General features: G+C 52.6%; 9 protein-coding genes across 9 annotated transcripts; 7 read left to right on the forward strand and 2 right to left on the reverse strand.

The window, feature by feature from the left end:
- Positions 1-137: 137 nt before the first annotated feature.
- On the forward strand, positions 138-1,728 carry BJX67DRAFT_372132 (uncharacterized protein; the record flags this gene model as incomplete). Its single annotated transcript, XM_071031205.1, has 4 exons — positions 138-618; positions 691-998; positions 1,048-1,476; positions 1,540-1,728. 4 exons carry the CDS (start codon positions 138-140, stop codon positions 1,726-1,728), a joined length of 1,407 nt encoding a protein of 468 aa, XP_070886225.1.
- Positions 1,689-5,235, reverse strand: BJX67DRAFT_108480 (protein kinase family protein). The gene is made up of 4 exons (XM_071024284.1): positions 2,946-5,235; positions 2,673-2,893; positions 2,358-2,619; positions 1,689-2,291 (listed from the first exon to the last, which is right to left on the reverse strand). The coding sequence occupies exons 1-4, from the start codon at positions 4,785-4,787 to the stop codon at positions 1,893-1,895; spliced, it is 2,724 nt and encodes a 907-aa protein (XP_070886226.1). The 5' UTR covers positions 4,788-5,235; the 3' UTR covers positions 1,689-1,892.
- Positions 5,236-6,050: 815 nt separating this feature from the next.
- Positions 6,051-8,290, forward strand: BJX67DRAFT_372134 (Zn(II)2Cys6 transcription factor; the record flags this gene model as incomplete). The annotated part of the gene is made up of 5 exons (XM_071031206.1): positions 6,051-6,119; positions 6,185-6,252; positions 6,304-7,156; positions 7,208-7,505; positions 7,542-8,290. 5 exons carry the CDS (start codon positions 6,051-6,053, stop codon positions 8,288-8,290), a joined length of 2,037 nt encoding a protein of 678 aa, XP_070886227.1.
- A 307-nt stretch (positions 8,291-8,597) lies between these two features.
- On the forward strand, positions 8,598-9,634 carry BJX67DRAFT_388211 (enoyl-CoA hydratase/isomerase family protein; the record flags this gene model as incomplete). The annotated part of the gene is made up of 4 exons (XM_071034336.1): positions 8,598-8,807; positions 8,867-8,926; positions 8,986-9,338; positions 9,401-9,634. 4 exons carry the CDS (start codon positions 8,598-8,600, stop codon positions 9,510-9,512), a joined length of 735 nt encoding a protein of 244 aa, XP_070886228.1. The 3' UTR covers positions 9,513-9,634.
- Positions 9,635-9,709: 75 nt separating this feature from the next.
- On the reverse strand, positions 9,710-11,535 carry BJX67DRAFT_381264 (uncharacterized protein; the record flags this gene model as incomplete). Its single annotated transcript, XM_071032989.1, has 3 exons — positions 9,710-10,199; positions 10,276-11,122; positions 11,169-11,535. The coding sequence occupies 3 exons, from the start codon at positions 11,533-11,535 to the stop codon at positions 9,710-9,712; spliced, it is 1,704 nt and encodes a 567-aa protein (XP_070886229.1).
- A 289-nt stretch (positions 11,536-11,824) lies between these two features.
- On the forward strand, positions 11,825-14,198 carry BJX67DRAFT_388213 (acyl-CoA dehydrogenase/oxidase; the record flags this gene model as incomplete). The annotated part of the gene is made up of 6 exons (XM_071034337.1): positions 11,825-12,630; positions 12,691-13,450; positions 13,502-13,583; positions 13,629-13,769; positions 13,835-13,970; positions 14,042-14,198. The coding sequence occupies 6 exons, from the start codon at positions 11,825-11,827 to the stop codon at positions 14,196-14,198; spliced, it is 2,082 nt and encodes a 693-aa protein (XP_070886230.1).
- A 1,448-nt stretch (positions 14,199-15,646) lies between these two features.
- Positions 15,647-17,068, forward strand: BJX67DRAFT_381266 (putative MFS transporter; the record flags this gene model as incomplete). The annotated part of the gene is made up of 2 exons (XM_071032990.1): positions 15,647-15,952; positions 16,004-17,068. The coding sequence occupies 2 exons, from the start codon at positions 15,647-15,649 to the stop codon at positions 17,066-17,068; spliced, it is 1,371 nt and encodes a 456-aa protein (XP_070886231.1).
- Positions 17,069-19,853: 2,785 nt separating this feature from the next.
- BJX67DRAFT_108773 (G-protein alpha subunit-domain-containing protein) lies at positions 19,854-22,022 on the forward strand. Its single transcript, XM_071024288.1, has 3 exons — positions 19,854-20,341; positions 20,405-21,073; positions 21,134-22,022. The coding sequence occupies exons 1-3, from the start codon at positions 19,911-19,913 to the stop codon at positions 21,900-21,902; spliced, it is 1,869 nt and encodes a 622-aa protein (XP_070886232.1). The 5' UTR covers positions 19,854-19,910; the 3' UTR covers positions 21,903-22,022.
- Positions 22,023-22,246: 224 nt separating this feature from the next.
- BJX67DRAFT_388218 (amidase) lies at positions 22,247-24,577 on the forward strand (the record flags this gene model as incomplete). Its single annotated transcript, XM_071034338.1, has 6 exons — positions 22,247-22,310; positions 22,472-22,552; positions 22,629-22,739; positions 22,788-22,889; positions 22,944-23,746; positions 23,838-24,577. 6 exons carry the CDS (start codon positions 22,247-22,249, stop codon positions 23,997-23,999), a joined length of 1,323 nt encoding a protein of 440 aa, XP_070886233.1. The 3' UTR covers positions 24,000-24,577.
- Between the last annotated feature and the right edge of the window lies 1 nt (position 24,578).

A 24,578-nucleotide genomic window follows, 5' to 3' on the forward strand; every position in this document is an offset into this window, starting at 1 on the left:
CGAAGTGCGGAACAAGGCTCCCCTCGGCTTCCTTCGTGTTGCATGATTTGCGTTCTTAAAAGTAAACCAGATCCGCTGAATCGTCCCTCTCTCGGCCATGACTTACAAGATTTCGCAACCTGCAAGCACCTGAAGGCATGGAGCTGAATACGCTGCCGATGCGACCGCCCGGCCCCGCGCTCGAGACCTCGCCGGACAAGCCGTCGAGGGACGACACGCTTGATCTTTATTCACTCGTCCCGTATCGCGAGGACTATCGGAGCAGGGCAGTGGCGCGGAGATGCTTCAAGACAGGTGAGTCGGATTGTCAGGTCACTTGGACGGATGTGGACGCGCAAGGCCAAGTGAACGTGAGGATTTTGAGCTCGCTGGCCGAGCTGCGTGGCTATCGAAGCCTTCACTGTCCTCAGCGGAACGCAGTGAGGGTGTTCTCCATCAGCCAGTCGAACTCCTGGAGCCGGTTGAATGCCACTCTCGATATGTTCCAGGAGGTTGTCGATTCCGTCGGAGCGTCGCCAGATCTGCTGGAGCTGCCGCTTTTCTTCTACCAGAAGCCTAACGCGGTCGAGGAGGGATACAGCGGTGCCCCTGTCCTCCGACTCAATGCTGATTCAACCGGTAGGCGGCTCTTGCACCAGCTTCCAAATACAAAATCATTATCGCAATCATTATCGCTGACTGCAAGGCGAGAAATTATCTACATCATGAAATACGCCTTTGAAAAACCGCTGGAGGAAAAGGGAAAAGAGAACTGGGTATTACGACAAACGGGGGTATATCAAAAATACGACATGGCGACAGGGAACAGCACTTTCGTCTTCTTGCACTCAAGGCCAGAGTGCCAGTTCCAGAATCGCCTGCTGCGCTTCCTTCAATCACCAGACTATCACACTTATCTACCTCGCAACCCGCTTCTCATCCACAGTATCTTGTTCGGGACGTTCTTGCATGTCTGGCGGGATTATCTGAAGACTTTGGAGGATCGAATGCTGCCGATTGTAGGTCCACAGCCTCGACGCCCTTGAATTCCCTTGCTGATGTGTGAAGGCGAACACCACCGTGGCGGCTGAACTTGACAAGCCGCTGCGCGTCAACCATGAGTCACTGACCGCCGTCCGCAGCACTGAGAATCGATGCCTGGCCCTGCAGCCAATTTTCCGCTCACTTGACAAGACCTTCGAGGTGCTCCACCAAGCCAATGCCGCCCTTTCGGATTGCGGGCGTACCCAACAGGCGGAGGTGCAAGCGATGAAACAGCTGCTGAACAATTATTCCAGTACGGTGAACTCGTACAGCCAGGCGGCGTGGTCGCTGCAGAGTCGGATCTCGAGGATCGCTGCCCACATTACGGATACCCTTTCCTTCAAAGACGCGCACACAGCAAAGCGTCAAACTGATTTTATGTTGCGCGACTCCACCACGGTTCGCGTCATAACAGTCGTGACGCTCATATATCTCCCTTCCACATTCATGGCGGTAAGTCATATGGATTGGATGGCAAACTGCAGAGTGTGAGGCCGCTAACACCAGCCGATACAGACTCTCCTCGGCATGAATTCCTTCTTCGAGATGGATGACAATCGTCGCATCGTTGTCTCACCACAATTTTGGATATATATTGTCTGCTCTGTGCCCTTGACGGCTGCCACATTGTTATACTGGTGGTATTTCCAGAAGGCCAAACAACGTGGGGAACGATCGGCCAACGGCGATATTCTGACGGTCTAACGGAAATCCTTGGGAGGAATGATTATGAGGTTCATGATAATAGACACCGCATTCTGCATTATATGGTCTTCTTCTCCAGGTTCAACAACCCATAGGCGGATGTATATTGCCGGGAGGGAAATTGGTAGTTGACGAATGTTCATATTTCGGTTAGTCGCTCGGTATCAAATTTCCATTTCAAGGAATGATCCAGAGAAGCTGGCGATCAGCAGCTTCAGTTGTTGATTACCGTCCCTTTTCAATGCTGCGGCATCTAGAGCGGCCGAGTAGGATATGCGATCTATTTTCGAAGTGCTGGTAAAGTCAGACGTACCTGGAGCATGCAAAGGTAGCAGGTAGACCCTCAGGCCAGCGTTCCTCCCAATAAGAGCAAGAGACTGTCCATCGTCGGAGACAAACATGCTGTCGACATCTTTGCCTAGTTCTCGACTGCTGGAGGTCCGTTTTAAGAGATTAACGTGTAAAATCCGCCGGCCATCCGTGATTATAGTTAAGCAGGGCTCCGCCAATCGAGAGGTATACAGGACGCATGCAGTGAAGAGTGAGCGAAGGTTCTGGGTCGACTGCCAGTACAAGTCAGTCCAAACTCGGAGTGGAAACGACGAGTGAAAAAGGGGAAAATTGGTTACCTCATTGGTAATGGAAAAATCTCGACAATACTTTCTTCCACTAGAGGTCTCCCAAGCGCGGATCAAAAGGCCGCTTGTGCTGTTTTGAATGATAATGACGAGAAATTTGCCATCAGGCGTGAAGTCCAGAAACCGAATTTTGGTGGCCGATCCAACCTCGACGTGTTCCAAAATAATGTTCTGTGCCATCGGCACTGACAGGAACGAGCTCTCGGAGACTTCGGAGTTCGAGCGGCTAGATCGTGGCAATGAGTAACTAGTCCTGTTCTTGTATGAGAATCAATCGTTAAGAACCGTCATATGAAAGTAACTAACCCCACTCCATCTGCTGTGTCGATCAAGTGTCGGGACGAGGCAAGATAAATCTTGCAACCCGATTCCGGCCTCCCTGGCCTCTGGGTAATAACAAATGCAACAAGAGCTCCGTCCAAAGACATTGAAACCCTCTTGATGCCACCCATGTGATCATAGGAGACTCCCACCCCGTCGTCAACACGTACAGCTGCCGACGGCCTATCAACATTATATAAGTAGCACTGGTGGATAGTCAGTTGCACGGCTTGGAAGAACGGTATCAGGAAAGAAAACCTTAAAAGAATCGCCATCCACGGCAGCACAGATTGAATTGGAGCTCACAGCGAAGTGTTTGACTGACTCATTAGGAATTTCGAGAGACTGTAGTGGCGGTATCTGCGAAGCATTCGCGGGGGCGGACAGTATTTCGGACACCGTCCAGATCAGGATCCTGTGCGCTGAAAAGAAAGCCAAGAAATCACCTCCAAACTGTGAAAACCTGAAGCCCAGCCCATTTGTCCCCAAGTCGTATCCGAAGTTCCGTAGCCGGGACACAGGCGCTTCTGACAATCGACGCCAGGGCCATGAGCGAAATCGGCCAGGAATCGTGCTATGTTGCGGAGGACTGTGGGAGGAAGATAGCGACGGGGGAGGATTGTTTTGACTGAAGAAGTGGGTGTGAATTTCCTTCAACGCGGCCTCGACATCCCTCGCACTGGCCCTCTTTTCACGAGTGGGGTGCAAAACGTCGTGCTGCAAGTAGTCAAGCGACTCTCGTATGACCCTAGTCTCTCGTTCGTCGCCCGCCGCGCTCGACCTTAGGTCGTCAAACCAAGCGGTCACCCCAGACGATATCCGCGGAGGCGAGTTTCCGGATGCGACATAGAAGAAGTCTCCTTCAGACCGCTCACCACGCCGATTTGCGAATCTCTTCACGCCCTCTGGCCCTTTTGCTATATACGTTATGACCAACGAGAAGATGCAACCAAACGACCACACATCGCTCTTGGTTGCTACTCTCCCATTAGACATCCCGCACTCCGGGGGGAGGTAAACTCCTTCTACTTCTGGGGCGGCAGTAGAGTGTTCTTGGTTCTTCACCCGAGTAAGGCCGAAATCTGTAATTTTCCATATCTCCTTCTCGGGGTCTCCTGCATAATAGACGAGGACATTGCGAGGTTTTAAATCGAGGTGCAAGCAAACTACCCCACCGGAACTCCCGTGAAGAAACGCAAGCGCTCCAGCTAAATCAACGCCTCTCCTGTATACCGCGCTCTTCTGCTCCAACGTTGTGGGGGCGGACACGTTCGTGCTGTATTCGCCATTGAGGTACTGGTGCAGGTCGCAGGAAGCCAAGGGAAAGAACAAGCTGCTCGTGTCTCCATATTGAAGAATGGCATGGACCATGACTAGATGATCGTGTTTCTGTGGCTGGGCCATGATCGACCGCAGCACGTCTAGTTCGACTGAAAACGCTTGGTCCCTCTTGAAATCCTTCCGCGCTCTGAACACAGGTTCGTGATTCCCGGAGCTTTCCTCTGTTGATCTGAGATGACCCCTCTCGATTAGGACTTTGTAAACCTGGCCGAAGGCGCCACCTCCTATTTTTTCCTGGCTTAGATATGGGAGGGGACATTGGGATCGATAATCATCACGGTAATTCGGCCCATTCATTTGCAATGTTATCGCGCAGAACTGGAACTGGGTGTCAAAAAAGCTACCCGCTCCCTGTGAGAAGTATAGCTGGGAGTTAACGAGGGATATTGGGAGATTCTCGTCTGTCAGTCGGGGAGTGTCGGCGATAGCCCTATTGACAACAAGAAGCTCGGTGAATTGCCGCAAGATCGTGAGATCTTCCCGTGGGCGGATTCGAAGAACAATTGCGAAAACGGAACAGAGGTGTTGGATGGCAAGATCGGACACGCGTTTAGCATCCAAATCGCTCAAATCATGGAGCCGGAGTAAGGGTTCAAAAAAGGCCACGACGCTTTCCCTGTTCGTCTGGAAGAAAAACCGCACAGAGCCGTTGCGATAAAAGGGCCGGGCTTCCCAATTCCGGGCCTGTAGGCGCTCCAGACGCGCAGAAAAGTCATCGGCAATCCGAAATACTTCCTGCGCCAGATTTGTACTCTGCATCTCCAGTCTTCAGGCGGAAGTTTGGGCCGATTTAGGTAACGAACAACAAGCGGGGGCGGCGGCGAGCAAGGAGAGTCATTATTTCGAATCACGGGCGGTTGTGCGTACAAGCTTGACTAGAAGAGATGAGATAAGAAAAAGATTCTTTCGGAGGACGGCGAAGAAGGGAAAGAGAGTGCCATACCTCAGTTCACGGCGAACGACACCACGATGAGAGTCAGGGTCCACGCAAGAGGGATGTCGAGGTGCGGGTCACGGACGCCAGAACTCCACCTGCGATAAACGAAGCGGTGGGCACCTGGGCAATCCCAGCTGCACGCCAGCCGGATTCGTCTGGCATGAGTGGGATGAATGTCCTCGCAGCCAATAAGGGGAACCAAATCGTTGAGGCTGTCAAAAGATGACAGCGTGATGCGTGATAGGCCGAGGAGGGAGAACTGAACTGGCAACCTGAGACAGGACACGCCTGGGTGGCCCGGGCTCCATCTGCAGTGCTGTGGCTGTGTTGGGCAGTGGCTGAATTGGTGTCTGAATCATGGCTGAATTGGGAACAGGCAGACGAGATTCAGACCGGCGGGTCTGCCGGATCTTGACTGCGAAGTGCGCAGAGAGAGGGGATTAAAGCCGGGAAGTCGTGGATCGCTCCGGAGAAGTCCTTCTGTCGAGCAATTTCAAGAAGGATGGTAACTTGATGATGGCGGAGAGAACCCAAGACAATCCGCATCGTATCTTCCGTCGCAAGTTCACGAGACGGAGGGGGTCCTGCCAGGAGGTGGCAGTTGTCATGGAGGGGGATAAGGTGCAGGTTGAGATTGTGGAGGCTGGACGTTTGAGAAAGACGCTCGGCACAATTTTGTTGGAGCAGATATTGGGGTGTCAATAACTACGCGTGATGGCATGTCAGGGCTTGGAGCTGTGGATGCTTGGCAGCATGTACTGGTTGTGGGAATTGGTATCGCTCTACACTTGTCGGAGCCAAGTTATGACCTTGAGGCACCTCCGACTTGTGATAACACTCATTTTCTTCGTGAATGCCGGTCGTGCCCATCATTTCAAAACCTGACATGGAGAAGACCTGATCGTCAGCCATCTTTTGGCTCTCCGCCACTCTCAGCCGGTGCGGGGAAGCTGCCAGCTCGGCGGTCAACTTCACCGAGAGCCCGTTTTAACCGAACGAGCTCGGTGGACTCTGCGGTAAAAGATTGCGTTCATAACTATTCCGGCAATTTCTTATTCTCCGTTACGATGAGCGGTCCCAGCGAAATGACCGAGACTGACAACCCTCCTCCGCTGCGTGCCCTGGTCGCCTGTGTCGCGTGCAACAAGAAAAAGGTCGGACTTCGAGAAGGCATCTGCTTCTGTATCCATGCCGTGGTCGTCCAGTCTAACCTCAGTAGGTGCGTTGTATCATTGACCAAAGTGGCCGTAAATGCCAAAATTGCCTGCGACATCAGTGGCCATGCCTGTAAGTTTAAAAGTCGCCGTGTCGTGGGAGATAAAGATTGACGCCAGACAGCCAACGACAGCCGAAAAGAAGGGGACGACACCCGGGAACGGGGAGTCGAGATAAACCCGAAAAGAGACAGCGGATGGATACCATTGTCACGTCGTCCCCGAGCCACCGCAGCGCGAGCCCCCATGGCGGAACGACACAGGAGATCAGCCCTCCTGCCACCACGACATCAGGCACTTCCGCAGTGCCAGGAGACGAGCTGAATGGTGGCCCAATGCCAATGGCCACCACTGCCAAAGAGAATGACAACCCATACAGCTCAATTACCGCGCACTGCGGCTACATGGAACGAAATGACTACTTCCGCGACGAAGAGTCAATCCATCATGATGAAGGGGCTCCCCTTCCAATCCCCGAGGCGGAGATTCCCACATATGACGACGAACAGCTCCTCCGCTTGCAACGCGCGTTTGACATGCCCCCTCGCGCGATTCGAGAAAGTCTCATCGACACATTCATGACACGGTGTGCGCCGTGGATGCCGATTGTGGAACGAAGCTGGTTACAGGATACTGGAAACGACAGACCATCACTCTTGCTCCTCCAGTCCGTTTTCCTCGCCGCTAGCCGGGTCACTTCAGCTCCAGTGGTGACTGCCTATGCGTCTTCACACGAGTTCTACCGCAGGGCGAAAGCGCTGTTTTGGTCTGGGTGGGAGAAGAACCCGCTGACTGTTATAGCGGCAGTGTGTATCCTGCACTGGTACAACCCGGAGTGTCCAGAGCATGTTTCTACGAATACGAGCAGCTTCTGGAGGTATGTTGGAGTTGGATTAGCGCATCAGATCGGGCTACACAAGGAGCCGGCTGGCAAAGATGGGAGAGCTTTGAGACGAAGGCTATGGTGGAGTTTGTTTGTGAGTTGCGTAATTGCAGCATTTTGATAAACATAACTGATGACGCGATAGGCAAGGGATTGTTTGATTTCTGCTGGTCAGGGTCGTCCTCTTGCGGTCAATCTTTGCGATAGCGAACTGAAGCCTCCATGCGTGGAGGACTTTCGGGGTTCGGCTTTGAGGCCGGACTTATTCATTGCCTATGTCGAGATCTGTTCGATTCTAGGGCATTTAACGCAGTGCTGCCGTCGGGACTCATTAACGCGCCGCACACGGCAGTCAGGGGGCATGTCTCTGCAACGTTGGATACGCGGGTTACCGGAACCTCTCCGTATGTTCCGGGGCTTTGAATCCTGCGGGCAGACGTCGAGTAGACAGAGAGGACTGCGAGCTTATGATTTTGAAGCCCGACAACTCCACATACCCTACTTCATCTGCCTTATAATCCTCTGCCGTGCCCCATCTACACACCATCCTCCTTCCGCTGCGTCCATTCTCGCGTCATCTTATGTTGTCGGAATATTCGAAGACTTCCTAGCTCGCGATGAGGTCCAATTCCTGGGTTCGATCTTTACTTTCTATCTCCTCGCTGCTGGGATTGGCTTACTCTCCTGCCGCCGAGTGCCTACCCTATGGGCGAAGAGGGAATCAGATATGCAGACGATCTATTCGTCACTAGAACAGCTTGCGAAGCGTTGGCCATCGGCAATGGCGCCAATTAGGGTTCTGAGAAGCATTGCTGCTGAACAGCACCGCTCACGCTTCGCCGAGTGTGCTCCAGCGCAGGTGCCAAAACTACCGGCTGACCAAATGCCCTTCTTTGACACATTTGGGCCGGGACTTACATCAGCGTGGGCTGATTTCATGCCACCAGACTCACGGCATGGACACCCTGCTGTGGAAGATATTGGGAGCACAGGGCATTTGGCAGAGCCAGGGGTTCCAACAACAATGTTATCACTGCCACGTGGCGAACATTCTTCGCAATTCCCGGATGACACGCAAGGGAGTAATGGACTACTTCCATTCGGAGATTTTTCCGGACTCCACGCCCAGCAGGCTCCGCTCGACGAGGGATTCTCCCACATGGAGTATGAAGGGATTGGAGACTGGTTGCTCAACGACTGTGATATATATGGCGATGTCGCTGCATGAGAGTATAATGTACCCAGTCCCAACTGAATAGTTATCGTGGACTTTCAATCTTCGGCATTCTTACCTGTAAGACTGCCCTTGCTTTCCCAAAGCCGAGCCGTGCCGGGCCCCCGGGGCCTGGCCATCTCTTCGGCTTTCCCCATGCAGAGCCCCCGCATTTCGGCACTCGGCGATTTTCGGTGGAGCTTCTGCCACGGCATGCGAGTACAGGGGCCGAGCTCCCTGCAATAACTATCAGACGGTGCCATCCAATCTTCGTAGAATAATCTGCCATCGCCGCATTCTGTCAAGAACCAACAACGCCACAATGTCTGAGGTGGGAAAATTTCGCAACCTCTCCCTCGAGAGACACGGCAACGTCTTCGTCATTACCATGCAAAAGCCGCCTGAGAATCGCCTGAACTCATGGTACTGCCAGGAGCTTATCCGGGCTTTTCGGACGGTCGAGAAGATTCTCGGCCCTGATAGTGAGGGTGCTGTGATTACGCGCGGGAGCGATGCGAAGTTTTGGTGCACGGTATGTCTCATGGCACGAAGAGGAAGGGGGCTATACAATGTATTTACAAGAGATGATAGGGCCTTGAACTCGACGAAACGGATACAAACCCCTTCGCTAACTCTGACGGATTCTACCCCGTACGTCAGCCCCCCCCTCCCCTCCTCATCTCAACTGCAGTAAGACTTACGGCACGCAGCTCATCCACACAATCCTCGACTTCCCATTCCCCACAATCGCCCTGATAACGGGGCATACCTTCGGCGGCGCATGCCCCTTCGCGCTGGCCCACGACTACCGCATCATGAACTCCAAGCGCGGCTTCTTCTGCATGCCCCCCGTGAACCTGGGCCTGCATTTCGACGGGATCGGCTCTCTGCCACGCCTCAAGCTTCGTTCTGACATTGCAGCCAAGATGCTCCTCGAGGGACACCGCTGGACGGGGAACGAGGCACTCCGAGACGGGATCGTGCACGCAGTTGCGGAGCCGGAGCGCATGTTGGATGTGGCGCTGAAGATGGGGAGGACGTGGGCGCCCAAGGCGAAGATGGGGTATGTATACAAGTGCCTTCTGGGGGGTTGTTTGCTTGGTGGCGATGCTAATTGTATGATAGGGTGTATGCGGCGCTGAGGGCAGAGTTGTGGGGAGAAGCGATTAAGAAGTTTCAGCGGATTAGCTATGTCCATGGGAGGCAGACTTCTGTGCCTGCGAAGGCGAAGATATAGATTGGTTGTGCATGATGAGATTGAACAGGGTTATTATGGAGATTTCAATCTATATACGTATGACTTGGTGGAACCAGAGCTTTCTGATATGGTGGAATTCAGAGACTTTATTCTGATAATGGCTTGCTTTAGTGATGGATGGATAAGGCTGTCTATCTGCATTCTAAGCAACCTGGAATGCTATATCAGCAGAAGCATCACAGCTTCGCCTTTGCCTTCCTCTCCCAAACCTGCACTTCCGGATCCCACTTATACTCCTTTCCAAAATACTTCGGCCCTAGGATCTTCTTCTGCACCTTTCCCGTCCCAGACTTCGGAATCTCCCCCTCCACCACCCTCAGCACCGTCGGCATCTTATACCCCGCCAATCTGTCCCTGAGATCATGCCGGAGCTTATCCAGGCTTAAACCACTTTCATGATCTTTCAAGGTAACAGCAGCAGCAACACGCTGTCCGTATTCGTCGTCGTCAACCCCGACAACCATGACTTCGCCAATATACTCGAGCCCCAGAATCTCGCGCTCGATATCTAATGCAGACAGCTTGTACCCGCCGCTCTTGATGATGTCAATTGACGCGCGGCCGAGGATAAAGTAGTTGTCGCCTTCGCGGCGGGCGATGTCGCCGGTTATGAAGTATCCTTCGGCGTCGTGCGCTGCTGCGGTGGCTCTCTCGTCGTGGAGGTACCTACCATTGTCAGGCTTTTTGCCACACGAGATGGAGAGGACCTGGGGAAGAAATCGCTTGCTAGGAGTGGACGTACTTTGAAAATAAATTCGGCCCCTTGACAAGGACCATCCCCTCCTCCGTCAACTTCAAACTCACACCAGGCGACACTAGTCCAACGCTATTCACCGGCGTACTACCGTCAAGGGCAGCCTTCAGAACAGCGTGGAACTCTGTCCCGCCATACCGCGTGAGAATGGACTTCCCGCCCAAGATTTTGGACCAGAAGTCATGCACAGGACTGGGTAGTGCGGACGTCCCACACAGCAGCACGCGCAACTTCCTCGCTCCGTCAACGTACGCTGCCCGCTCCTGAGTCGCCAGAGGAGCAATATGTGTATTGAAATACCTCATCATCCGTGTGTATATTGTCGGCACGCCTGAGAAAACCGTAACGCCTCCCCTCCGCCACCGCTCCCACGTCCAGGCGGGGTCGAAGCTCCCGCCACGGAACTCGATACATGCACCTGACAGGAGAAACGAGAGGAACGTCACCCCAATCCCTGTTGCATGGTGCACAGGGAGTAGGTGCAGGACTGTATCCGATTCCGTGAGCCGGTAGTGGTCTGCTACGTCTTCGGCGGCGGTGGTGAGGTAGCTCCGCCGTTGGACGGCGCCTTTGGGGGGGCCGGTTGTGCCTGAGGTAAAGATTACGAGGGCGGCAGCGTTAATGTTGGGCACGATATCTGAGGAGACTATGATGGAGTGTGCTGGGAGGGGTGATTGACGGAGGTGAGGGGATATTGTTAGGGTTGGTAAACCGCGTTCTGAAAGGGCGGCTGATACCCCCCGCGCCAGGGATGCTGCGTTGCTTGACGAGATTATTGCAATTGACCGCGAGCGCAGGACAAGAGACTTTGCCTCTTCCACTGGGAGGGCGGTTGCTGTTCTGTTTAACATCTATACACCATATGGCGGAGGGTAACTTACTTATTGGAACCACAGCAGCACCCAATGCAATAATCGCAGTGAAAGCGACCGCATACTCGTACCCTCCAGGTGCAATCAAAGCAATAAACACTTCTTGATCATTATCCAGATCTCTCAGCGTCTCAGCACTTAGAGCACCCCTCACCACTTTCCTCAGAGCAAGGGCATCACTAAGAAGCTGCAAATACGTCTTCTCAACTCCCGCATTCAAATCCCGTATCGCAACCCCGGGAGGCTGACGATGCGCATAGCGCAGTAACTTTTCGAAAAAAGGCAGGTTGGGCAGGACGTTCTCGCCAACATGTCGGGGAACCAAGAGCGTCCGGTCTCCTCGGCCAGGGTGTTGATATTGGCTCAGCTTGTCCATTGGTGACGGTCTGCGCTATGAGTAAAGGGACTTTGCATTTCATATATAGTGACAAGAGTACTAGACCATGCTCTGTTCTTATACCATCAAGATTGAGCTACCCGATTCGGCTCCGGGTATCTCGAGGTGGGTTGAATTTCGCCGAAGCGCCGGATATCAGTCGGCACTCGGCGATTTTGTATGCTATCCTCGGTCGTATGGCACCAACCGAGGAGAGGAGCATAAATTAGCTGACGCCTCTGGGTAAACGATGAAGTCTCAATAACTGAGGTCATCACACAGAGTGAAAATGCACGACTTCACGGAGTCCCTCCGCCCCAGCCAGCCCAGCGGCCCCGAGCTCCTCGCCAGAGAACGCGCACAATCCAACGTACCAACCGAGGCCCTTGCAAACCATCTCCTTGGTTCTGATGGATTCCTCTCTCGACAGTCCAAAGTTCTCGCGGTTGTCCAGAGCGAGCCACTCTTCAATAAATCCCACCAGCAGAATCTCTCCCGCCCAGACCGGTTCAAGCTCGCTCTCGCACGGGGGAAGCTCCTCCGTCGCTTAGCCGACAAGCACGGATGGGCGCCTGAGGAGCACGAGATGGCCGAGTATCTTGTTGACGACGTTAGTCCGTACATGTTGCACATGGGGATGTTTGTCACAACCATCCGCGAGCAAGGGAGTGACGAGCAGCGTGCGTACTGGCTTCCCCAGATCGAGGCGTGGAAGATCATCGGCGCATACGCGCAGACGGAGCTCGGGCATGGGAGTAATGTCCGTGGGCTTGAGCTCGAGGCGCGATATGACCCGGGCACGAGGGAGTTCGTGCTTCATAGCCCGACGCTGACCGCGAGTAAGTGGTGGAATGGCGCGCTCGGGAGGACAGCGAATCATGCTATTGTCGTTGCGCAGCTGCTTCTGCCGGATTCAAGGACGAGTAATGGAACTCTGGGGACGAAGTACGTCTCGTATGGTCCTCATCCGTTCATCGTCCAAGTGCGGGATATGGAGACGCACCAGCCGTTCGAGGGGATCGTGATTGGGGATATCGGGCCCAAGTATGGCTATGCGACTATGGATAATGCATACATGCTTTTCAACAACTTCCGGTAAGCCTCTGAGCCCTAGCATTCAAGCTATGCTTGTTAGAAGGTAATTTACCGTGGTAGAATACCCCACTCCGCAATGCTGTCCCGACACTCCGGCGTCGACCCTGTCACAGGGAAATACACGAAACCAGCGGAATCCGCCGTCGTCTACGGCACACTGACATACATGCGCTCAAAGATCATCCAACACGCCCGACTCGTCCTCGCCCGCGCCGTCACCGTCGCAGTCCGCTACACGGCCATCCGCCGCCAATTCCCAGACCGCGACGGCGCCTCCAATTGCCCCGAACTCCCAGTCCTGGACTACCCAACAGTTCAAATCCGCATACTCCCACTGCTCGCCATAGCGTTCGCGCTGCACTATACCGCCCTCGCAATGCAAAACATCTACGCCAACACGCGGCGGGAAATCGAGTCTGGCAATTTCAGCAGTCTGGCGTACATGCACAGCATGTCGTCTGGGCTGAAGAGTCTATGCACGACGCTCGCAGCGGATGGAATCGAGACTTGTCGACGCGCGCTGGGGGGGCATGGATTCGGCGGTGGGAGTGGGCTTATCCAGCTTAATAATGACTATCTATCAAAGCCGACGGTGGAGGGGGATAATTGGATGATCACGCAACAGACGGCGGCATATATGTTGAAGAAGATGACAGCGGCGCTGCAGAAGCCGAACGCGGTTGTGGCGGATGAGATTGATGGTCAGTTTAGGGCTTCTTTGCCTCTGATTCTGGATGGGGCAGGGAAAGAGTCGTCGTATGATATTCTTGGGAGCGACGAGGACCTTGTCAAGAGTTTTCAGCGTAGGGCGACTGCGCTGGTACACCTATCTGTCTTGATCTACAGTCGTTTCTCTAGCTAACACTCTCAGGCGTACAACGTCTACCAAGCGCGTGTAGTAAGGAAGCAACCCTGGACGTCGCTGATGACAGACTTCCACAAACTCAGCAAAGGTATCACCCTCCCCATATCAACCTTGCTTCACTAACATCGGCGAGCCCAATCCCAATCCATCCTTGTCACAAAATTCCACGACGCCCTGGTCTCGAATGTGGACTTGCCTGCTGCTACACAAGCAGTCCTGCGCGATCTGTTCCGCCTCTTCGCGACCTTCACACTGGAAGCTGATAGATACGAGTGTACGTCCATATTATTCCAACTGTTCCATTGTAGAGGAACTTGTTATAACCCACGCTGTTGACAGTCTTCACCTGCGGCGCCGCATCCCGCGCGCAACTCGATGTCCTTCCCGCTCGGGTCAACGAGCTCATGGCTCGGATCCGGCCACACGCGGTGCCCCTGGTCGATTCGTGGAAGATCCCGGATTATCTGCTTGATAGGTAGGCCCACCCACATATACCAGCACTAAATAGGTGCCAGCCCTCTTCGTGATACAGCTAACAGCTGTCAGTGCCCTTGGCCGCTACGACGGCCGTGTCTACGAGGATCTCTTTAATCGTGCTCACCAGCTGAACCCCCTGAATAAGGTCACCGTGAATCCAAATTACTGGGAGGATGAGATTGTCAAGGGGGGCGAGGATTTGAAGGATATACGGGCGAAGCTTTAGGGGTTGAAGTTGATACCTCCAGTATGAGATTATGTCAATGGGGGAGATATTGGGGTACATTCCACGGAGAGATAGGTACTGCTTATTTCACACGAAGCGCGCACCACCGTAGCGTATATCTGGCAACAGAGACATAAAGGCTTGGAGTCACAGGATGCTGGCCAGGGAGCTGGTTCTTGCTTCACCACGGCTTTGCGCTCCGAGGCAAACGGGATTATAACGTTGACTGCCTTGGATACCTGGCCGACGTCTTTGCCCTACCTCGTATTTACATGATAGAGTATCTACCTAGATATCGAGCGAAGCTCCAACTCCCAGTCCTTCAACCACCGTACCTGAATTCTCCTCCCTTCCAACCGCCGAACCCTCACATGAATGTTCTCCCCGTGAAGCAAATCAAGCATATTGTAATGCCACTCCACCGTCTTCCCGCCACCCACATCACGCAGACACCATGTAATGGGGGATTAGTGACGATGTCTGCTAGGGTTTTCGTGTTGAGGGTTAGATATGCGTCCCAAAGAGGCTGTAGCCGATGATTGTGACACCGATCGATACGCTAGTGAACTTTACAGTAGGCTAGAACAATAATTAGGGATGAGAATTCCCAAGTATCGAGGGTACGGTAGGTATCGAAGCGGGGTCGTTTGAGGAGGCGAGAGATCCTTGATAGAGCGTCTCCGTAGCAGCAGATACAACCACCACGCACGCGATGGAAGGTGGTGTTAATCAGTCTCCTCTCCCCCTAATATTGCCTGGAACAGGCATTTTATTTACTTTTTCACTTATTGTTTGTTTGTTTTATTTTACTTTTTATCTATTTACTGTTATTTTCTATTTATGTTTTTTCTTTTGGTGTACAAGAATGACCAACAACACCACGATCTGAAGTGTGTATCTCACGTCATGATTATACATGCATTAATGAGCTCCTGTACTATGCTCAATCCTTCCCAGCGACTGTCTGGACGTCGACTCCTAGCAGATGTGGCAAAATTGTAAAGGAGCTGAAGCCGAGTTAGACCTCTAGCAGGAGAGGTCCCCAATGCCCGCGGACTGCCCAGATAGGGCTCTCCGACTTCATTCGAGACCTGGGTGCATTGGCCAGATTGTGACAGATCCTCGCTGTCACAACTCATGACCGACTGATTGGTCCGGATCTGGACCATCTGATAGCACGGAGATGCCAACTCCACCGGATTCTTATCCGCCCCCAGCGCACAATTGGCCCGAGGTACCGCAGCTCGAAGAATTTTCATATCTGGACCTGAAAGATCGGCCGCAGCCCTTCCGAGTCATTCAATTTTCTCTCGAATGCCTTCAATTAAATGGAGACGCTGACTCTACTCCAGCACAATTGCGTGACAATCCCAACCCCATCTCTTGACATGCTCACCAAACCAGAACCCGGATAAACCAACGACAACTGGGCCAGACCCACCGACACAATGAGCGGAAGCCAACTCGAGAAGAATATGAATGCTGCCGAACGGCCAGGCATCGGCGATACCCCAGATGACGAGTTCAATCGGTTCTCAGCCCGCCGCAAGACCCTCATGGTCGTCGTCCTGGCGTGGACAGGGCTCCTGTCTCCGATGGCGAGCACATCTGTGCTCTCGGCTATCCCCAATGTCGCAGAGGCGTACAGCGTCTCCGGCTCGGTGATCGGGTTGAGCAATGCCCTGTATCTTGTCTTCATGGCGCTGAGTCCGTGTTTCTGGGGGCCGTGGTGTCAGACTCTTGGACGGCGATTGGTATCCTACCCCTACACATATGTTGAGTGAAAAATGCTAAGCATGTGACAGTCATATCTCTCGAGCGTAACAACCTTTCTAGGCTGTTCAATCGGAACAGCACTAAGCCCTAACATCGCCGCGTTTATGGTCTTCCGTATGGCCACCGCGTTCGCAGGCACAGCAGTGCTGATCATTGGCCCCGTCACAATCCGAGATCTCTACCACCCGCTCGAGCGAGCAACAGCCATCGGCTGGTTCTATACGGGAACCCTATTCGGCCAATGCGTCGGCCCCCTCCTGGCCGGCGCAATCGTTACATACACCACCTGGCGCGTGATCTTCTGGCTGCAGACAGCCCTCGCAGCTGTTTCCTTATTTGGAATATTCTTCTTCCTCCCGGAGACGCTCAGCGAGACTGCCCCCCGTCCACTCAAGGGCCTTACGCGCACCGGAAAGATCAAGGTCCTAATCACGATGACGAACCCGTGGCGTGTCATCACCCCCTTCCAGTACCCGAGCCTCCTCGTCACTGCCTTCGCAAGCGGCTCCCTAGTCTGGAACCAATACGCCCTCTTCACTCCCATCCGATACGTCCTCAACCCGCGCTTCAACCTTTCCTCACCGCTCCAATCGGGCCTGCTCTTCCTCGCCCCAGGAATCGGGTACATCGTTGGCAGTTTCGGCGGCGGCCGCTGGGCCGACCACGTCGCCCGACGATCCTTCCAGCGCCGCGGCAACGTCTTCGTCGCGGGGGACCGGCTCTACGCCGCGGTCCCCTTCATGGTCCTCCTCATCCCCGCCTGCATGCTCATCTACGGCTGGTCCGTCGAACGGGCCTTCGGCGGGCTTGCGCTCCCCGTGATCTTCATGTTCCTACAGGGCGTCGCGCAGCTCTTCTGCTTCCCCAGCCTGAACACGTACTGTCTGGATGTGATGCCGGAGCGGAGCGCGGAGCTGATCGCAGGGAACTTCTTTATCCGGTATATCTTTGGCGCTGTGGCGTCTGCGACGGCGATTCCGGCGGCTGAGTCGATAGGCGTTGGTTGGTATAGTACTGTTTCGGCGGTTCTCGTGGCTGCTGGGGGTGTAGGGATTTGGGGGGCTGCACGGTGGGGGGGTAAGAAGCTTACCTAGGGGTGGAGGAAGTCCTCTCTCTGCCTTTTTCTACCCTCCAACTTCCTGAAACCGCCAGTCCTGCCGATGTCTCCCATCTATTGGCATGCATGATACCCCTGCGCCTTGTACCATAGCAAACGAGCCAAGATTTGGGAAACTCGAGCCTCATCTGTAGCCATATGGGGATGGTTCAGGAATGATATCTATCAGCCTACTATCAGGTGTGAAGATCTCGCCGCCAACGGGGGGAGGAATGTCCATTCAGCCACAGAAGCGTTCCAGGGAGACTGCGACTTGTTCCCGACGTTCGGGGGTGGAAGTATCATTCTTGGTCTTGGAAGAAGCACAAGAAAAATATAGTCAGCAGGCAGAATCTGCCATCTATATCCCACTGGGGAGTACTTGATAGTGAGTCTCGGCCAGCACGGAAGAATAATGAAAGACAAGACAAGAGAAAGAGAGACGGATGAAACTGCATCACGATACTAGACTCGTCTTATAAATTCAATCAACGGAAGAGGTTGGTAAGCAAGGTTCATAGCACAACTCCCTCAAGGCGGACTCGGGAGGCCCCTTGTCAGGCACTGCCAATGATCCTAAGCAAGCAACCCATCTTGCCTCAGAAGCAGACACTCCTTTCAAAGTCTATCGTAATCCTCCCGTCCTAGACTTGTTGCGCGTGGCAATTGCTTTGCACGATTAAGCAGAATAGCTTTGGCAAGCTGACAATCATGTCGACCTAGCCGGTGACGGATTAACTCGCCCGCTGACTACATGAGAATCGGCCAGCGTCATTCCTCGCCTCTTCATTCAATCGCTCTTTCCTAGTATGGTCAACGTGAAGGTCCTATAAATACCGCGAGATCGACCTTCGTTAGTAACTTGGATTCTTCATCCGCTTTCATCCCGTTGCTTGTTTACCTCCGGGCCGAGTAATCTTGAATCTCTCGCACCTCTGTCAACGGGTGGCTCATACTACGCTTTCTTCCCAACCACAACCGCATCTTTCGTCGAGGGCTCTGACTGGCCGGCGAGGCGATGAGGCCCGGGGAGTGACGTGACCCACACAAGCGGAGTACTCTGGAGTATGCCCTGTGCACGTCTCCGTGCTGTGAGAAATCGCCACTCCATTCAAAAGGGTCAACCCTTCTGAGTGAAGAGCTATTCTGGCTGACACTTGAGTTCTCTGGTAACTAAGTTGTGTGACGTAGCAATGCTTATACGAGCATTAGTTTAGCCAATTTGAAAATAGCTATCTTGCAAAAGTCTATTGTCTGTATCAAGGAACCCACTCCACAAAGATAATAGTCCCCCCTTTGTCGTCGTCTTCATATTCGCCAATGGTTACGCCGGCATGTCGAAAGTGACCTTCGGCGCTGCGTCTTTTCGCACCAACAGTATAGAAACATGCTTGCAGGAAAGCACCGAAGCCCTGATCAGGCAAAGTTTCGTAGTATTCCCACCTTCGCTTATATACGCCTTCAACTCGACAAAGAATTACCCAGCAGAGTTCAGGTTCGGTGACTATGGCAGGAGGAGCAATAATTTTACCCCGGCTTCAGAGCACATCTGCTTGAGTCTATCAGAGTGGTAGAAGGATGCACTATCCATAATTAGCAGAGATTTTGGCTCTGGCCGTCTGCCACAGTGCTGAAGTAGCTGCCCAATAAAATGTTCAAAGACGACAGCATCCATTGAGCCGGTGAAGACACAAGAAAGAAGTATACCATCTTGGGTATAGGCAGCTAATCTGGATCTAATAAAATTAGCCACAACTAAACTTCACCGAAGAGAGTGGCACCTCCCAGTAAAGACCAACCTGTCCTTCTGAGACCTATCCGCTTATCACATCCAGACTGATCAACGTAAACTAGCTGGTACGAATGAAATTCGGATACGTTGTGGAAGTAGAAGTCTCGTAGATCAGGGTTCTGTTCTCTTGCTCCTTGGTAGGCCTTCCTTTTCATCCAACTTTCGGAGGAAAGAGTTCTTTTATGCTCGATGGCGACGCTGAGATGCCAAATTCGTTATCTAGAAAGACTGCCGTCCCTTCAAGGTATAGGCCGGGCTTTTCCATGAGGTATTCGCAAAGGGTTTCAAGCATCTGCGGAGTCATACTGCGTTACTCGACCTCTACAGTTAAGTTGTGGACTTTCGCTACCAAATAGGCGTAGGTTAGTACGAATATTCCTCGCAGAACGTTCACTGCATTGAGCAGCATCGGCAATCTGAGCAGTAGTAAAACATCAGCGTATCATATCGTGTACACGCATATGCTTCCAATGTTCAAGGTGGCGACCCATGGGCGTGCGTGGATGTTGTGGGTGTTGGTTAGGGTGGGACTGAGAGACAATGGAATGCGCGGGATGAGGATGACTGTGTGTTTTTAGTACTGAGCCAAAGTACATTATATTTGTTCAGCTGGGTCTAAGCTCTATGTTTTCTATACATCAAGGAATGCACTAGCCATATACAGACTCATGCAAGACTAGCATGTTGGCATGAGGGGTTCGAAAAGAATAATCAGCTCATCATGCAGCCTTACTGCACCTTGGTGAGGAGGAAATTTTACTAATTCTCTGCCAGCATGGGAAAAAAAAGAAAGAAAAGACAACAGAAAGGAATACAGAAGGAACAATACTATAACACTAAATTAATTCTCCAGAAGAAGCTTGATAAGACAAATACACTGCACAAGTCCTGGTGAGGTTCATAATCCCTGCACAAGGCAGACTCGGGTGGTGCCATGTCCAGCACGCTCGAGGAAAACTTCTCAGCCTCGCGAAAAAAACTCTTCATCCCTCCTGACATCTCAACAACTTCAATTCAGACGCATACCACATAAGCAATATACGGCAGCATGGCAGACCCTATTACGATCATCGGAACAGCCGGTGCTCTGGCAAACATTATCCAGCTCTCAACCCAGATAATAGCCGCAATTCGCGAGATACAAGGCGATTGGAAGGATGCAGACCTTGCATTCCTGAGCCTGACTAGCCAATTAACCTCGTTACGCCTCGCACTGACCAAGATAGAAGAATGGATGGCCCATGAGACCGGAGCCCACTATCAGCTCGTCATGGATATGGACGATTCGATCAAATGCTGCAAAATTCTCCTCACGAAACTCCAAGAACTTGTGGGCGGTCTCCGTCAGAAACAAGATAAGGCCCTCAACTTTCAGAGCAGGATCAAGCTAGTTCTTGGCAAGAAGAGCTTTGATGACATCCAGAGCCTCTTGATGCACCAGACGGACGCTCTGAACTTACTTCTGACAGCATGCAACTGGTACGTACCATGCGAGATCGTTCTGGGACGATGGCCCCTCCCGCTAACCGAAGCGATCTCCAGTAAAACGAGTGCAGAACAAAAGGCGCTACTCGAACGATCCAGCAGCCAAAAGATCCTGCGCCAAACGAACCTTGACTCGGCTTCGTTGATGGTTCAATATGACACAGATTCTTTTGCTTCACGGCTAACAGATACTTTGTCGAGATTATCCTTGAAGTTCTCCTTCGACCGCGACCTTTTTACATCTGACGTATATGGGCGGTTTTTTCGAGAGCTCACAAAGCGGCATCCGGATGGCTCGCAAACCCGTGTCCCAGCGGCTGAGCGAGAAACGGTGGTGGATGATGAACCGGAGCAACCCGAAAGATCAGTCCTGTTCATAGGTAGTGAATATAGCGGGATTGATGCTACCCTACAGAAGGTAGTGGGTGTTTTGCCAGACCACCCAACTGGTATACATCACAAACTGCAACGAATGGTGGTATACAGATTTGTCATTCTGAGCATGAAAGCTGTTGTGGCTGCTTTTGATATTGGGAACATCGGCTTTTGGTCCTATATCAATACAGCTCATGCCACCTTTTTACGACAATATGCCGAAGATATCGACCCCACAAAGTCTCTAGATGCGCGTGTTGGGAAAGCATTACGCTCATTGTGGCATGACCGATGTATGGACAGAGTTCGCCAGTCTCCCCAGGACTTTGGTTTGACCGATTCTGCGCTACGGTACGTATACCCTAATACTCCAGCTCCAAGCCTTAGCCTTAGCCTTGCTGACGGACAAAGTCTTTTGGACGAGTTTGACCGCATCTCCTCTCCAGGCTACATTCCAACCCCCGAAGATATGCAAACTGTGAAATATAGAACACCAGCATTTGTGGAGGTATATGTGAAGTCCAGAATAATTGAACACCAAAACGAAGAAGGGAACAGCCCAGTCGTAACGCATTGCGTTAAAATGCGGGATGTGACACTTCGGTTCGGATCAAACCGGCCCTACAACTTCGAGGCTCTCACAGCGATCTTCCTGCCTGTGAATTTGGATGACTACAACAATGTTATAGCAAAAGAGCCTTTCCAGACAGCGTTGCTTCACTGCACCTCGAAATTGAAAGCAACGCTACAATCTGCCTGGTTTCCAAAAAATAGGATGATTGTCGTGATCCTGTCCCAGCCCGGGGAATTTGATACTAAACTGGCAGCCTATCCATTTGCGGATTATTACCCAGGATATATGGGCACCAATGAGTCGGCTATGATTCAGAACACTGTTCTGAATGAACTCCTGGCCCTACACCCGAAACTGCTTTCTTTGGCGGTGGTGGACCCGGTGTCCCCAAAACGGCCGTATCTCGCAACCCTGATCAACATATCTGAAAATTTTCCCAGGATACGTACGGAAGCTTTGGCTCTGTACCAAGGACAAGAGGAGCGAATAGAGGTCCCACCCAGTCGCCTCACTGAATATGTCTCGTTGGATTACATGTATTCTGTTACCATAATGAATTCGGGCGGCTCCCTATCCCTCGCTAAGGTTCGGTTTTCGAGGCTCTGAGCTGCATTTCCGACATCGTAAGCAGAGGTGCCTCGAAGTTCAAAGTCACTCGTATGACAAACATTAGCGTCCAGCCACGACCCCAGAGCCTACTGCTGACATTGGTATGACCTTGAATTTCCAGACGCCAGCAAAACCAGGTCACTACTCAGTGAAAGGAGAGAGCCTCAATACGGCGGACCACACTAAACCACCCCCGATAATCAGTTCCTGACCCACAAATCCTTCTCCCGTCGCACATGAACAGAAGGTTTCAGCGAGATCTAAAGAGTTCGGCTATCGGCTACAATCTGCCTGGTGCAAGACAATACAAAGGGACTACCGCTCTTTGTTGTTACCCCACGATGCGGGTGCGGCCGTGGATTTTGTCTTCCTTCTCCATCCTCTCCTCATCCTGTTCTAGAGGAGGTCCGTTTACTTTGTCTTGTGTGCTCTCTTAGTCTCGCCATACCCCGATTTTCCCTCAACTTCCCCTCTGGTCCTCGCTGCCGCACAATCCGCCGGGAGCAATGGCACGACAGTACCTGAGCGCGATACAGCTTCTTGATTTGTTCAAAGGTATAATACAGTCACTATCGAGACTTACGCGCAGTCTCTCTTAGACCAGATCAAGGAGCGAGATGGCGTTGTTAAAGCACGGGCCTATCTTGGTGAGTTCATGTACCCGGATGGCTCTGTGGATGCGGAGATAGCTGCTGATCGTTGATCCATGGATCGAGTTCCCAGATCCCGAATTCGTCTTGGAACAAGCTCGAGCGCTAGATCAGGTTCCGCACAATGAGAGAGGCCCATTGCATGGAATAGCGATCGGAATCAAGGACATCATGAATACCAAAGGTATTTCCCTGGTTCTCAATCGCAAATATCGATGCTGATCATTGCTAGATATGCCGACACAGTTTGGTTCTCCTATATATACCGGACACCAATCCCGCTTTGATTCATCCGCGGTTGCAATTCTCCGCCATGCTGGGGCCCTAATGTTCGGTCCGTCGGTTGATGTTCTTACCACCCTCTGGTTAGTTCTAACATGTTCGCCAGGCAAAGCAACTACTACCGAATTCACCGTGACGAACTCGGGCCCGAACACCACCAATACACACGACCCAAATCGAACACCGGGAGGCTCTTCCTGCGGTTCCGCGGCTGCAGTAGCCGACTTCCAAGTGACTCTCAGCGTCGGAGCCCAGACAGGCGGGAGCGTTATCCGCCCGGCATCTTACACTGGAGTGTTCGCTTATAAGCCAACCTATAATGTCGTTTTACTGGAAGGGCAAGAGACTTTCGCACCCACGTTCGATACATTCGGCTTCTTTGCCCGTAGCATTGATGATTTGCAGCTCCTTGCCGATGTCTTCGCGATCAAGGATGACCACCCGCCTAAGGACATCCAGTCTGGGGACGTTTCTGTAGCATTGATACATACACCCATGTGGGCACAAGCAGGACCTAGCACCGTTGCGGCGATGGAGAAAGCGGCTACCATCCTCCAGAATTGGGGTGCACATGTTGAAGAAGTTGCCTTTCCGGCAGAGCTATCCGACGCCGATGCCCTCAGGAGAATTCAGAAGGTCATCACCAGTTTTGAAGCTCAAAAATCGTTTCTTCGAGAACATCGAGTGGACAAGGAGCGTCTAACTCCGGAAATATGTGGTATGGTGGAAAACGCCGCCAACTATACTAATAAGGAGGTAGCGGAGGCGTCCGATACATACGCGAGAATGCGACACGTAATGAATGATCTTGCTAAGGAGTACTCGGTCATCCTCACACCGAGCGCCGTGGACGAAGCACCACTTGGACTGGGCGATATGGGGAGCGCAACCTTTAATACTCCATGGACGGTCAGTACCTTTTTCTAGGCGCTTGAAATACTGTCTACGGATACTCCCTTGACCATTTTCCCCGCCTTTTACCTCTGCTAACCTAGTCCAGGGACTCCCTATGCCCGTCATCAATATACCCGCTTTCATCGGAGCTCACGGCATGCCGGTCGGCGTATCTCTTGTGGCACCACAATTTCATGGTCAACACCTCTTGCGCATTAGTAAGGTGCTCGGTGGTGTTCTTATAGCCGAGGGCGGGTGGAGGATCTAGATGGATCGGCCAGGCCCGCGGCAATGCTATTCATCCATGAGTGGTATATCTACCGTTGGGGGTCTTGGTTAGGCGATGTCGACCGTCAACGATTTCGGTGACGGATCAATTCATTCATCTGACTCTACCCCAGGGGCGTGACGGCGAGAAGACATCCACAGATGTCCCACACCAAACCAGATGTGGGGCATCAAATCGCGGCAGTTAGGGCAGCCTCGGCAGGAGAGCCGCGTCGCACATGTGGATCTCTCCGGATGCTTAATTTGTTGCCAAATCGCTGAAGCGTGGGGTTTGCGGGGATGAGAAACGCTGGCTCGACTGCGCCATCTCTGCGACCCCTGCCAGTCTGTTTGTATCGATGGAGAGAGCGACGTCGACGTCTCTTTTCTGGACGGAAAATTCACTGACTCGCCCCGGAGAGTTCGCCATCCGTGCTGATCCCCCGCATCGCAATCTCTCATGGGGTATGGACGCACTCATAGGGTTAGCCGGGATGTAACAGTGGGCCAGTCCGTTACTAGCATTAACTTGTGAATATCGGCTCGGTAGTGTACTCGGCGCCGTTGCTATTCACATGGA

Source organism: Aspergillus lucknowensis (assembly GCF_044049455.1).
Source record: "Aspergillus lucknowensis strain CBS 449.75 chromosome Unknown BJX67scaffold_20, whole genome shotgun sequence".
In the NCBI taxonomy this organism is placed as follows: Eukaryota; Fungi; Ascomycota; class Eurotiomycetes; order Eurotiales; family Aspergillaceae; genus Aspergillus; species Aspergillus lucknowensis.